Source organism: Colossoma macropomum, unplaced genomic scaffold, assembly GCF_904425465.1.
Source record: "Colossoma macropomum unplaced genomic scaffold, Colossoma_macropomum, whole genome shotgun sequence".
Classification (NCBI taxonomy): domain Eukaryota; kingdom Metazoa; phylum Chordata; class Actinopteri; order Characiformes; family Serrasalmidae; genus Colossoma; species Colossoma macropomum.
Genome location: NW_023494810.1, coordinates 18,791,409 through 18,806,650, shown reverse-complemented (window position 1 = coordinate 18,806,650; position 15,242 = coordinate 18,791,409). Strand labels below are relative to the sequence as shown.

The 15,242-nt window shown below is 36.1% G+C and overlaps 1 protein-coding gene across 5 annotated transcripts in view; it reads left to right on the top strand.

Moving 5' to 3' along the window:
- The window catches only part of LOC118800003 (poly(rC)-binding protein 2-like), a 61,271-nt gene extending 46,712 nt beyond the window's left edge, over nt 1-14,559 (top strand). For 4 of the 5 annotated variants that reach the window (XM_036560151.1, XM_036560150.1, XM_036560154.1 and 1 more), the window contains 2 exons: nt 8,760-8,929; nt 9,217-10,751. In XM_036560151.1, coding sequence (XP_036416044.1) covers nt 8,760-8,929; nt 9,217-9,622 — 576 coding nt within the window. In that variant the 3' untranslated portion in view covers nt 9,623-10,751. Of the gene's footprint in view, nt 1-8,759; nt 8,930-9,216; nt 10,752-14,205 lie in introns of those variants that run through there. The other variant, XM_036560153.1, reaches the window with a different exon arrangement.
- The last annotated feature ends 683 nt before the right edge of the window (nt 14,560-15,242 follow it).

Here is a 15,242-nt window from a genome sequence, read left to right as displayed (position 1 = left end):
TGCTCACGTGTAAACTGGGGCAAAAACTTGGCTTCATGCATCAAAGCAAAGTATGTTTCCCAATGCTCACAAGGAAAAAGATTGTTCAAGCAACACTATTGTCTACCCTGGATTAATGGCGAGGAGATATGCAGAACTGCATCTGCAACTACTCTAAAATCTTTAGACTCTGTTTACCCCTCTGCTTAAAGATTTATTACTAGTTACCCATACAACACCAATCACTGTATTGCATGAAAATCTCTCTGTGCGTCAGGAGACACATTGGCTTCTTTTTATCTATAAAGCACTTACTGGCCGTATGCTACAGTACATCAGTGTAAATAATGCATTTTACCAGACTCATTCCAGTGATTGGATTACCCTTCAGGTGCAGAGAACTTTTATTGAACTGGGAAAATGGGATTTTAACAACAGTGCACCAGTGAGCTGGAATTTATTACAGGAATATTCAAAGCTTTGGTCACTGGTATCACATGACCATAAACTTTTACTCTCTAACCACATCCAATCAGCCTGCAACTGTTTTAATAGATTTTTAATTTCACTACTATGATTAGTATTACTTTTTAGCATTTGTTATGTTTTTACTATTTAACTTCTCAATCCTTGATCTCTGTATTGGCTCGACTACATTGTAAACGAGGGTCTCCCGTAATGTTCAAGTTTAAATAAAGATTGATTGAAGTTGTGAGAATGAGAGAATGAATGAGAGTGATAGGAACCAAACATTGTGTTTAATGCCTTTAAAAGCGAACTCATTAAAACTATTTCAAGAAATGGTTGCAGATACATTATTTGATGCCTGATGCACTAGTTTATGATAATTTTGAGAAGCTTTTAGACTAATATGTACAACACCATTTCCAAAAAGTTAGGACGCTGTGCAAAATGTTAATTCAAAATTCAATGATGTGCAAATCATTTAAACCCTATATTTCATTGAATATAGTACAAAGACAACATATCAAATGTTGAAACTAAGAAATTGCATTTTTTTTTGTAATATATGCCCATTTTGAATTTGATGCCAACAACACGTTCCAAAAAAGTTGGGACAGGGACATGTTTACCACTGTGTTTCATCACCTCTTCTTTTAACAACACTCTTTGGGAAATGAGGAGACCAATTGCTGTAGTTTTGAAAGTGAAATATTTTCCCGTTCTTGTTTAACATAGGATTTCAGTAGTTTGGGGGCTCATTTGACGTATTTTTTCGTTTCATAATGTGCCAGATGTTATCAGTGGGTGACAGGTCTGAACTGCAGGCAGGCCAGTTTAGCACCTGGACTCTTAATATAGAGACATGCCGTTGTAATACATGCAGAATGTGGTTTGACATTGCTGAAATAAGCAAGGCCTTTCCTGAAAAAGACGTTGTCTGGATGGCAGCATATGTTGCCAAAACGTATATAATGCTGTTGCTAAATCATGAATACTGGCTTTTGATCTGTGTACTGATAACAAACTGAGTGGTCTTTTACCCGGAGGATAGGACACTATCACTTCACTCAAGTCCATTTTAAATGAGCTTGGGCCTAGCGAAGGTGGCGGCATTCCTGGATCCTGTTTATGTACAGTTTCTTCTTTGCGTTTTAGAGTTTTTATTAGCATCTGTGGATGCGACGCTGAACTGTTTTCACAGACAGTTCAGAAGTGTTTCTGAGCCCTTGCAGTGATTTCCACTACAGAATCATGTCTGGTTTTTAATGCAGTGCCGTTTGAAGCCCCAAAGACCGTGGCCAGCAAATACTGTTTTTTTGCCTTGTCCCTTGCATACAGAGATTTCTCTAGATTCTCTGAATCTTTGAGAAATGTTATTCTTGAATTGTTGCACTATTTGATCATGCAGTCTTTCACAGAGTGGTGAGCTCCTCCTCATCTTTACTTCTGAAAGACAGCCTCCCTGAGATGCTTTTTTTTATACCCAATCATGCTATTGAATTGTTGCCAATCAACCTCCAGGTGTTTTGGCATTACACAACTTTTGTTGCCCCGTCCCAACTTTTTTGGAAAGCGTTGGCGGCATCAAATTCAAAATGGGCATATATTTTTCAAAAAACAATACAATTTCTCAGTTTGAACATTTGATATATATTTTTTGAAGCATTTTCAATTGAATATAGGGTTTAAATGATTTGCACATCATTGCATTTGTTTTTATTTACATTTTTCACAGCGTCCCAGGTACCTACATGTATCTACCTAAACCAATACAGTACTCAAAGAAAATTTCATTTTTACCATCATCAACCTTGACATATAAAAACTTAATAAACATGTAAAATGTGTTATGTAATGTGTTATAAAGAAATCTAAGCTGCCAAGTTTCTCTATAATAAATAGTTTCACACCAAATCACTCTGAATGACCTACCTCTCAACAATTTACATATGCAGAAAATCACTGGAATTCCCCTTGAATATAAGGAGTTGCAGATGTTAGCATCAGGTAGTAAACTGATGTGCAGCTTAACTCTGTATGCAGGGTGTAACACTCAGCTGTGCCTAGTCTTCATATGCTGTCATCTAAGTTACATAAGTCGGTTCCTCTCAGAAACTAATGGAAAAGTAGAATTGAAAAAAAAATCTGGAGATTTATTCACTTTCCTTTATTAATCATATTTCTTAATCATATAATTGGTGTCTCTGTAAATGTGATCACTTACCAATGATTGTCTTGCTGCCACGGAGCTCTAAGTAGCTAAGTGGCTGGTGATTGCCAATGAGCAAGTTGGAAAGAGAGTAGACTCTGTGTGCAAAATACACTGGAAAAAAAAAAATTCTTTTCCTAAATGAAAAGCTTGGTCAACATGAAGCTGAAGTTATCTATACACCAATTTAGCTATTCATTTGTCTGCATAGTAAAAGGAAAGAAAGAAAGCCCCTTTGTGTTCGCTCCTAATTAAGTCTCTAAGAAATTCTCTGTTCTTTTTGGTTGATCTTAAATAGTCTGTGGTTTTAACATCTTTAACAAGAACAGCTCTCCAAACGTGCCTAAAACATACCCGCTGCGATCTGAGCTGTGCTGGAGTTCTGCTAAAGGAACACAGCCGCTTCTATGAATAAATGAGTAGGAAAAATGCATTCGTAAAGCGATTAGTCATTTGTGAAAAATATATGGTCAAAAGTATTGGGACACACCTCTTAATCATTAAATTCAGGTGTTTCATTCAATCCCATTACCACAGGTGTATAAAATCAAGCACCTAGCCATGCAGTCTGCCTTTACAAACATTTGTGAAATAGTGGGTCATTCTAAAGAGCTCATTGAATTTGCATGGTACTGTAACAGGATGCCACCATTGCAACAAGTCAGTTAGAATATTTCTTTCTTCTGGGATACTGCATAAAAGTTGCCAACACTCAGCTAACTTAATAACTGCAGAGCATCAAACCTCCTCTGGCATTACCATCAGCACAAAAACTGCGTCGGGAGCCTCATAGCATAGATTTTCATGGCCGAGCAGCTGCATGTAAGCCTTATATCACCAAGCACAATGCCAGGCGTTGGATGGAGTGGTGTAAAGCAGGTCACCATTGGACTCTGGAACAGTGGAAACATATTCTGTGGAGTGACTGGTCACGCTTCTCTATCTGGCAGTCTGGATGAGGATGAGTCTTTGGAGAGGTTTGGAGAAAGCCAGGACAACGTTACCTGCTTGACTGCATTGTGCCAACTGTAAAATTTGGTGGAGAAGGGTTAATGCTATGGGGTTGTTGTTCAGAGGTTGGCCTAGGCCCCTTCCAGTGAAGGGAAATCTTAATACTTCAGCATACCAAGACATTTTGGACAATTGTATGCTTCCAAATTTATGGGAACCATTTGGTAAAGGCCCTTTTTTGTTCCAGCATGACTGTGCCCCAGTGCACAAAGCATGGTCCATAAAGGCATGGTTGGGTAAGTTTAGTGTGGAAGAACTTGACTGGCCCACTCAGAGCCCTGACTTCAACCCCATCAAACACCTTTGGGATGAACTGGAATGGAGTTTGCGAGCCAGGCCCTTCCGTCCAACATTAGTGTCTAACCTCACAAATGCTCTTCTGGATGAATGAGCAAAAATTCCCATAGACACACTCAAATCTTGTAGAACGCCTCCCCAGAAGAGTTGAAGCTGTCATAGCTGTCATAACCTGCTCCTTATTAATGGCTATGGATTTAAAATGGGATGTCATAAAAGCTCTTGTAGGTATAATATTTAGGTGTCCCAGTACTTTCGTCCATATAGTATGTGTATATCTCGTTTTCTTTTGTGCATCACACATTATTTGTGAATCTAATGTAAATTTTGTGAGTCTTGTGTTAATTTTTTTGGGGGGGATTTAAACCCAATTATCTCTCAATTTAGTCATCGCCAATTCCACCCGCTAGTTAGGACTCCCCAGTCACACAATACTATCAATGCTAGGAGGGCGAAGGCTAACAAAGGCTTCCTCCGAGACCTGTGAAGCCAGCCACCGCTTCTTTTCGAACTGCCCGCTCACACAACGTCATTGGACAGCTGAACGTGCTCAGAGGAAAGCACCAACCGCCAGATCTGTTACATCAGCTAACCGACGCCTGCGCTGACTAGCATCGCGTTAAGTGATGGGGGAGAAGGAGGGGCCATCCTACCCACCCAGAGAGAGTGAGGCCAGTTGTGCTCTCTTGGACTCCCAGCTACGGATGGCTGTAGCATCACCAGGGATCGAACTCGCGATCTCCTGATGATAGGGCCAACGCTTAGACGGTTGTACCACTCGGGAGCCCTGTCTTTTGTTATTTTTATTACAATTATGAAACAAATATTACCCCATATTAGTCTGTAAGCAAATGATGTGTTATACCTACAGCAGTGGCATAACTAGAGGAGGGGCAGGGTGGACGGTTGCACTTATTAAGGCTTCTCCAGGCTCAAACTGCCTATGACGCTGAGAGGTTTTTCGACAGGTAGTCTGACTTGCGAACTAAAGCGCAGAACAGCAACATCCATTAATATGTGGAAAAATCTCTGCCCCACCCCAAACTTGTGTTCTTCTGTCAGTATTCTTCTAACCTACATAACTAAAAATAAATAACTTCACTGCCAAACAAGACATTTTTTATTATTTACTGTATTTTTATTTATTTGTATTTATTCCATTGTTTTATATCAGTGCAAATCACCTCATCACCATATCCTTCAAGATGTCTGAGTTATATTCTGTCAACTTCAAGGCACTGTTGAAAACAAAAGAGAATGCTTTATACTGACAGATAAACTTGTCTATTTCTCTGCTTGGAAGAATAGCAATTGTAAAAATGTCAGTCTTTTCAAAAATACTTCCTCACCATGATCCCTGTTTAACCACCCACTTGCTAGTTCAAGTTCTACTGGAAAAACAAAAACCTACAGTCAGTACACTTCAAAAAACAAAGAACTAGCACTGAAATTTCACATATACTATCTAGCAAGCCAACTGCAATATATCTATATAAATAGGACCTGAAGCCTGCAAGGAATTATCAGACCTTACGTTTTTCCATCCCACAATAAAATGGCATTATTGTTTCCTCAATACTGTCATAGACACAATTCTGATGGCCTGGTGAAATGATCAAGATCACTAATTGCTGACACCATGTAGATACACCACAATATGGCTTAACCCCAACTTTCTACTAAACAACTCTCCACTAAACTTGACTACATGGTAACAGGAAAGAATTACACATCTCCATCATGTTTTCAAGGACAGTACCTTTTATTTCTTTTGATGATTTGATTTGGAATTTCAGTATTGGGAGAGATCAGTTTTTACAGTACCTTCAACTTAAATCTGTACTGAAGTCTGAAATAAAAATTACAAATAATCTTAGAAAGATCAAAAATGCATATTTTCCAACTACTTCTCTTGCACCTATAAAATGTGAGAGATGGCAGCTATTTTGAAAAGGCAGAACTCCTGTTGCAAATGACACACCCCAACAAATGATATATCATTGGAAAAGCCAGGATGTCCTCTACATGGTGCACCAGGTGTCAGCATTGTAGCTCCTGTCCCTCACAAAGGACAGAAATTAATTACCAGGTCTTACAAGGACATATTTGTTCTATTAAATAGAGTGCAAAAAAATAGACATAAGCCGAGCAAATATTTCAGCTTCTTGCTATCATCAGTGGTCGTGAAGCAACGCTCTCAACCTGTGTAGGTTCTGCAAGAGCCTTCTTAAAGTGACAGTATACCAGGAAGACAGTATACTCAGTTGCAAAAACAAAAATCAGATACATCAAAAACATCAGAAATCATTTCAAAATATAATACATTAATCAAAGATAATCTTTTTTGCCATTGGAGATAAAAGTTCACAAATCCAAAGGCTTCACTCTGTAATAATATTTTGTCCTGATCTCCTGTGATGATATATGCTGACACACACACACACATACACCATGCATATACACAATTATATGCTTTTTCCACACACACACACACACACACACACACACACAAACACACGCACACACTCTTGTACTGGCTACCAAACCCCATTCAATATGTATTATCATTATTTATCATTGTTATGATTATTGTTACAGTTGCTCTCCTTGGAAAAGCTATTGCTAGTGTTCTGATTATATAATTAAATAAAGTTGTCCTCGAAGGGGGTGGACTGTAAAATTTGCTATATAAATACAATGATTAACAATTTAAATGTATTTTTTTCCCATTGTATGCAACTATTAAAGAACAAGTTTAAAGTGACCAAACTGACTGACTGGTTAAAAAAGCATGATTCTCAAGTAGCCCATCAATTTTGACAGATGTATATCATTAGGGGTGCTGTAACTGTTAAATAACTGTTTCTCATGATCTGTACATTTGATCATGTTGATTTTGCATGCTGCATCTTTGTGATGGGTTTCAGGTGAGTTCCAAATGATGACTTGATAAATCTAACTGTATGGCCACCAACAGCTAATCAGTTTTCAGCAAGCATTTGCAAGGCTTAACATTGACAAGTCATCATGAAACCTGAATAGTATGTCTATGTAGGCACTTTGTAATTACCAACAGTTTCAAAAGATTGGTCACTAGGGGGTGCTATTCATAAAAATCAAGAATATCCTTTTATATATTACATATTTTTGCTTATGGTCAGATAACTCATTTCAGATAATGCAGTACAGTGTTCCAAACAACTTTGCAATTATATGTTTATTGTGTTTCTTCTTATTAGGGTCCAAGCACACAAGGCGTAGGACACTTTTGCAAAAAACTAATAATTTGTGAGTTTTTCTTATTATTATTCTGATTATTATTAAGGGTCCAAGCACTATAGGTCTGTGGAACCCTATTGCTTTTGCTAGGATTTTTTTCTTATTAGGGCTCAGGAACACAGTGTGTAGAACCTTACTGTATTTGCTAGGATTTTTTAGGGGTCCAAGCTTCATAGATGTGTGTAACCCTATAGTGAGCTGAAACGTTGCATGCTGCATTTTTGGGATACTTTGTAAGTTAGGTTTTAAGAACAACTCAATAGTTGGACAGATTTGGCCACCATTGGTCATTAGGTTTTCAACAGGCATTTGGAGGGCTTAGCTTTGGCCAGTCAAAATGGAACGATTTGTCCACAGAGGGACTCACTAATAACCTATCAAGTTTTTTCATGCTGCTCCCTGGATTTTTATTGCATCCTCTCAAACTTTGTATTGAAACATCCGGTGCTGTCTCAATGTCAATCATTATTAAAAAAATATTGCCTTTTAAGCAGGGTATGATTTCATGATATCATTTTGACTTGCCTGACACAAGGGGCTATAAATCCATCAGTGATGCTCTCTGATTGTGACCAAATATGTTAGGTACACAAAAACCAGCTGAGGAAGTATTTAAAATTTGACTTGAATCAGCCTCAGTTGGCTCTTACAAGTTTCAATGAACTACCAACAATCTGAAGTATGGTTATTTCTTTTTAAGATTAAAGAAACGCTAATGGCAATAAGATTTAAATATATGTATGTCCCTAAATCTCACAGTAAGTGAGGAAAATTGATTTCAGTCCTTATATAGTTGGAAAATTTATGTTTTCTCACCTCAGTACTTTGAAAAGTGCTTCATCAAATGCCAGATAGCACTCATTGTTATGGCAGCTGTGGATTGTACAGCGACATGACCATTGTGTTTGTGGTATTACATTTTGAAGTAGGATGTATAAGAACACTGTCACAATAATATGGTTAGATATTTAGAGAATTATTGCATCTTATGTGGTGGTGTACAGGTTTTTTAATAATTGTTTCTTTTTTTTTTATTGTTTGTAATACTTATATTTTACAGGTCCCTACTGTAAAAATGCTTTTCTCCACCAAAATAACTATTAGATAAATAAACAAAAATAGGAAGTGTACTGGATTTGAATGACATTTGGTGAAAAATCACTACACTCACTATTTATTAATTTCTTTTCATTTGTATATCTCAGTTGTGTGTCACTTCGTGTCTGTATGCATTCAAGTTCACAAAGAAAAAAAGGTCACGTCAAATAGATGACAGTGAAATTCCTCATGTCTTTTTCTTAACTCTTGTCATAAGGCAGAAGTTTTTATACATGCAAGTTCCAAGAATCAGAACATCTAATTTTTTAATTATTAGGTTGTTCATACATGTTTTGGCTGGGGAAAAGCTTCAATTTTTGCATTTATTCTCACAGCACAACAGATTAGAAAGCAACACCAAATACATCAGGATATCTGATGTTTACATTTCTTTCTTTCTTTTTTTTTCCCCCTACCACAGTTAATTGGATGTATCATTGGCCGGCAAGGAACGAAGATAAATGAGATCAGGCAGATGTCGGGAGCTCAGATTAAGATCACTAATCCTGTGGAGGGATCTTCTGACCGCCAAGTCACCATCACCGGCTCAGCAGCCAGCATCAGTCTAGCAGAGTACCTCATCAATGCCAGGTTTCTTACTCTGTTTTGCAGTCACATTTACATACACACATGCACAATTTTCATATTTTGTTAAGACCTTACTTTAGGTTGTCTGCATCACTATTGGTTCATGGTCATGGTGTCTAACTTGGCAGTAGACGTTTGCCTTGTACTTTTATTTCAGTATATGTCTTTACGTCAGTGTGTGCTGCTGTCCTGTCATCCTGAATGCCTCAGCCTCCTCCGTACTCACAACCTACCCTGTAACCCATCCCAATTGTATCCCTTTTTATCCCCTCTTCTTTCTCTTTCTGCAGCATACCGTCTTCTAAACCTACCTCCTTCTACCTGAACCCTGAACAGGCCCTCAGCTCCAACTTGTACCCTCCCCTCTCTACTTGCACCTTACCTGCTGCTGCTGCTGCTGCTACTACTACTACTGCTACTTCCTCTTCCTCCTCTGTATTCCCCTCTTCCTCCTGTGTGGTGATGCCTTCCGTCTCCATTTCCCTGTCCTCCCTTTTGGTATCAAGCCCTGGTCCTTCCTCCACCTCCTCTTCCTCTGCGTCTCTCTCTTCCTCCTCAGCCTGTGTCTCTAGTGTGCTCAGCATCAAGCCCCTGCCCCTCTTGTCACTTCATGTTGTTAATGGCCTGTCTCCTGAGCCTAAACTTAGTCCTGAGCTGGCCTCCAAGCCCAAGAAGCGCAGACTCTCACCATATTAAGAAACTTAATTTAAAATGTACTGATTTAGCTCTGTGTTTGAGTTTCATGTCTGGCTATGTTGTAGATGATGTGATAAAATACTAGGACTGCAGCAAACATTTGATAATTGAAGATTTGAATAACAGTGTTGGAGTTTTAGAGTTCAAATCTGATGTAATAGTCTCTGTCTTAAAGCAGGCAAAGTCTAAGTAAGTTTCTGGCTGCTAATAGCTAATTGTAAATTTATTTCTGAGACCAAATGAGAGTGCACTAGTTGCTTGGAGCAGTAGGAGATATACCCGAAGACAATACCAACATGTAATACAGTCCTAGGTCTCTTAAAACACTTACTTCATAAACACTTATCCCATAAACATTGCAACCTAGAGTCTCCTGGGGTATATTCAGATTAGTAAGCATTAACTGTAGAACAGCACTATGGGCTCAAAAAGCCATCCCAGCTGCTACAATATAACATCACTTCCCGCTCACTGAAAGAGCAGACCAAACACATTGTTTCTTCTTTTTAAAAAGACAGTTAAAAAGATGTTTCCATTGCTTATATGTTTCACGTTTCAGCCTTTTTCTTTGTATTTTACAAAGACAGAGTTGTCACATAATTTGCATTGTACTACATTATTTGCTCAAAGGGTGTAAAAGAATAAACCATGAAAAACAACGTATATTGCTGCTGTATTCATTAGGTAGTCATGATGCTTCCTTGTGAGTCACAAAACAATTCATTTTAGTTACTGTAATAAACCCATTGTGATTTAGAACTTTTATCAAAGCACAGCATAATCTCATATTATTTTGGAATGTCCCTAGGATCACATCTTACAGCAGACCATGTAATTCTTCAGTAGGTTCTCCCAAAAACATGTAGTGACTTACATATCCATAATCACTAGCAGTGTTTTGTATTTACACATTGTCTTTACCAAATTCCAGAAAATTATGCGTAGCTTGGATAAAAATGAGCAAAAAGGCCATGACAAAATTTCTTGGTTATCATTGAAGGTAAACAAGAATCTTTCTGAGAGATACAGTTTTAAAAATAAACATTTTTCCCAAATTCAGATTATCAATACTGGCTCCCCTGCATTACTTTGTGCACCCTTTCTATTGTAACACTGGTTGAAATATGAGTACACACATAAATATGGCAAGCCATTTTAGCTTTTAATCCTTTTTTTCTTGATATCAGGGAATAAATTTACACATGTGAAAATTTAATTCTTACTAGTAAAAATGTAATTTTTGATATCTAGAATTTAATTCTAACTAGTAAAAATCCATTTTTGATATCAAGAATTCAATTTTACTAGTTCAAATTTATTCAAATGAGCCAGTAAGGTGTCTGTGTAAATCTATCCAATAGTGGCCCATTGTCACTGCTAGTGGGAGTGTTTCCACAGCCCCATGGTTGCCAAGTCTGCAGCCTGCTTAGAAATTTAAGGTTTTCAACGTAAAATGACAATGGATGAGAGTACACAGAATTATTTACTTTGATGTGTGCTTTTAAATGTTTATATATTCCTATACATTTACGGTAGCTTATATTTTTGAGTCTTCATTTATGAAGAGCTTTTGATTTTGCCATCTGTAACATTACTTACAAAGCTTTCTGGCAACCATGCTCCCATTAAGTGTTGTGTGCATGTCACAGTGGAGCAGATTCTTTGAAAGTTTGCAAGACAATAACATTTTAAATGTTTGTAAATATAAATGTTTGAATGTAGTGCAAGTTTTATTTTTCCTGATGACTTAAACATAATATATATTTATAGTACTTGCCGTTGTCTCTTTAAGAAAAGCACAGTGCAAATCATCCCCGCCTTCACATCCACATGCAAATCAAGCTAATTAACATTAGAACATGTAATAATTCAATTTGTACTAGTAAAAATGCAATTCTTACTAGTTAAAATACATTTTTTACAAGTGAAAATTTAATTTAACTAGTAAAAAAATTATTTTTGATATCAAGAAATATAATTTTTACTAGTGAAAATTCAATTGTTACCAGTAAAAATTCAGTTCTTCATATCAAGAATTCAGTTTTTACTAGTAAAAATGTAATTCTTGATATCAGAAATCGATTTTTTTTTACTAGTAAGAATTCCTGATATCAAAAATTACATTTTGACTTGTAAATTTTCAATTTTTACTAGTAAGCATTAAATTTTTACGTGTAAATTGAATTATAGATATCAAAAATCTAATTTCTACATGTGAGAATTCAATTTTTACTAGTAAGAATTCCATTTTCACGTTTAAATTGAATTCCTGATGTCAAGAAAAAAAGTATTAAAAGCTAAAATGGCTTGCCATAGTTTTTACTAAATTAAATTTAGTAAAATGCATTGTTTACATGTGTATATTGAATTCCTGATATCAAGAAAAAAAGGATTAAAAGCTAAAACAGCTTGCCATACATAAAGTGAACTTAGATCATTCCTCCATACTTCACAGTGCTTTTCTGCATGAATTTCCTTTGGTGTTTGTCTTTCTCCTGGGATCACAAAACCCAGTTGTCATATATGTGTTTTTGAGACAGATATTAATTTTTTTCCTGTGGATTTTTATATTTCTATGGATTTTAATATATATCTTATATTTTCCATGTAAAATCAAGCAGGTAAACACCATGAACTTTTTCTGCAGTTTTTTTTTTCTATTTTTTCCAAGGGTACATATAATTCTAAATGGTACTTGAAAGGATTTAAACAATAGATCACTTATGTTAGAGCTAAAGTTGTGATGAAGATCCACATCAGATTACACATCAGGTGTAAATGGATTATTTTGGACTGTCATGCAGTGCATTGTGTACTTGTTTCATATTGATAGCCATGAGTGCATCATTAGCTGCTCAATATGCATTCACAATTAAGCTCTACAGAACATAATGACATGTATAATGTAACCCTTATCATAAAGGATAGGCCTAACCATTATGTATTTGAGATGTTTTGTTTTTGTAATTCTTATGAGTACATAGTGCATATTTATTAAGACTTTTTTCTGAACCATATTTTACAGTGCTTATTGGAAGTACACACCTTTAAATGGTTCAATATTTTGCTCTGTTGTACTCAATAAGGGAGAGTGGAACACAACCTAACAAAGTTTGTTTTCGGCAAAATCATTTTAAAAATGTTTATGTATTTATATAGGGAACCTACACATCTCTGTTGCAAATGAAAAAGTAATCATTGTTTCAGCTGAAAGTAGCACCTGTGCAAATGTTAAATCTTACCCCGTAGGTGGTTAGTTTTAATACACTGAGAAGTTAATTGTAACATTCACTGGAAAGATCTGGTAAACGGAAACAAGCACAGTTAATTTTATATAGTTATATGTTGTTAGACAAGCTACTAGACCAGCTTTTCAACCTAAATACATTAAGATGCATACATAAAAATAAATAGACTAGTGATTAGAGACTGAGTCAAATGCTGGTAAATAAGCTCACTGGGCAAAAAAAAAAAATCAGTCACTTGAATAATTTTCTTTTCTAAAACTTGGTTATGCATCCCTTTGCCATAATAACAGCATCAGTCCCGTCAAGGTAAAAAATACACCAGTCTCTTGAGTTCGTGTCCATTCTAGCTTACTCTTTTAGTAACTGACCGTACATTTCAGACTGTTTCAGCATTTCATCAGCTGTTACAAACTGAGAATTGGGATTGAAGTCTGGTGGTATTGCTGGTTGGTCAAACTATCTCAGTGTTCCATCATGTTTGTTAAATCAGTCACATACAGATGTCCTAAATTGTAGGAATGTCAGTGTTGTGTTTTGTTTGGACATGAAGGTTTTGGAAGAGTAGGCTAAAATGGACATCTTGAGACTGGTGTAATCCTTACCTTACAGGGCTTTAGCCTAGCTCACTCAGAGTTGTTTATATGTCCTTAAAACGGTGCTATATTACAGCAACCATGAGGTTTATTAAAATAATATATGTATTAGTTCAGTGAGTTATACACACACTCAGTAATTGAAATGTTATTTTAATGGTACTAAAACAGTCTTCATGAAGAATCTGTAGAAACATCTTTCCAAATGCTATGAAAATTCACAGGTGTCAAAGCTATAGCAATAGAAAATTACCAAAAACACATTCATTTTGAATTTGTTTAAGTGCGCTACATTTTACTGCTGGTTAGGTTGTACCCTGCAATCCCTGTTTTTACCATAATTCATGTGATTGTTTACACAGTCAGTCTAAAAAAAAATATGCTGAAAAAAAATTAACAATTCTGTACTCATTACACAAGATTTTATGTGCGTCTGAACTTGGTTGTAAATTATGTCTTAAAGGTAGCACTTTCACTAGATGCTGTATGGGCAAGGTGTGTGAGCTTATTGAGATACTGCATTCATATATTAGTGAATGATTTTACATTTATAAGAAGTTAGATCATAATGTTGAAAACTGAGGTTTCTCAGTTTATTTTTCCACTAGGAATTTGTTTCTCTGATTCCCTCTGACTTCTAATGTAATATGGAACCCACAGTAATTACAGAATTTGGTTTTGAATTTCCCAAATGAAAGCTTATGTTCTTCCTCCTCTCTGTTTCTCCAATATGTTGCTCCAGGCTTTCATCTGAGGCTACAGGATTGGCGACCAACTGATACATGAATGCATCTGCCCTACTCTGAACACAGAAAACAAGAGCTGTCAGTGTTTCCTTTAACGCTAGCCATAATCCTTGCCCTTTTTATTCTTTATTTCTATTTCCTGTATGAATTATTGTTGAAAGTATATTTGAGTTGCAACTGTTAGTGAACTTTTTTGTTTGGAAATTTCATTCTCCTTATCTGTGACAAAAGAGCTAGGATGGAACATCTGAGTAGGTATAGATATAGTTTTGTAATTTGATGTGACTTTTTTCCTTACTAAGATCAAGTGAAAAACAAATAAAATAAATAAACAGATATTTTAAAATACATCCAATCACTGAACTCCCTTCTTCCTACTGACAACAGAGGATTGAAATTTGTAAATAAAATTTGCAAAGAAGAAAATGCACACTGGTGTATAGTGAAGATTGATTAGTGCATGTAGGCTGCTTCTGTTTCATTCCAAGGACATCTGGGGAGATCAGTAATGAATGTTTGTTTTTATTATAATTTGTTTAGTTCAGTGGTAAAATTAATAACTGGCTCTAAAAACTTGTGTTACAAAGGTGGCTTGAAATAGGCTCATTAAATGAGCCTGCTATGAAAGCACTACTTTTGCAATCAACAACCATCATGTGTATATATGATCACATCTTTTGATCAGTTAAAACTAATAGAAGCTGATTGTTTGATCATCAATATAATGTTCACTCTTCGTAACTATCAAACTGTCAAAGAAACTTTGAAGAAAATGAGCTGTGTATTAATTTATGTTTTTGTAAACATGTATATATGTATATGTATATCTGTGTATATTAGGGGTGGGAATCTCTAGGCACCTCACGATTCGATTCGATTACAATTCCGGGGGCTGCGATGCGATTATAAAATGACTATCGATGCATTTCGATGCATCTTTTTTTTCTATATAGCATTTATATTTTCTCACTGTGTGAGCTCAAGTTTCGAGTTCAAGTTTCAAGTTTATTTGTCATTTGCACAACATGCCAGG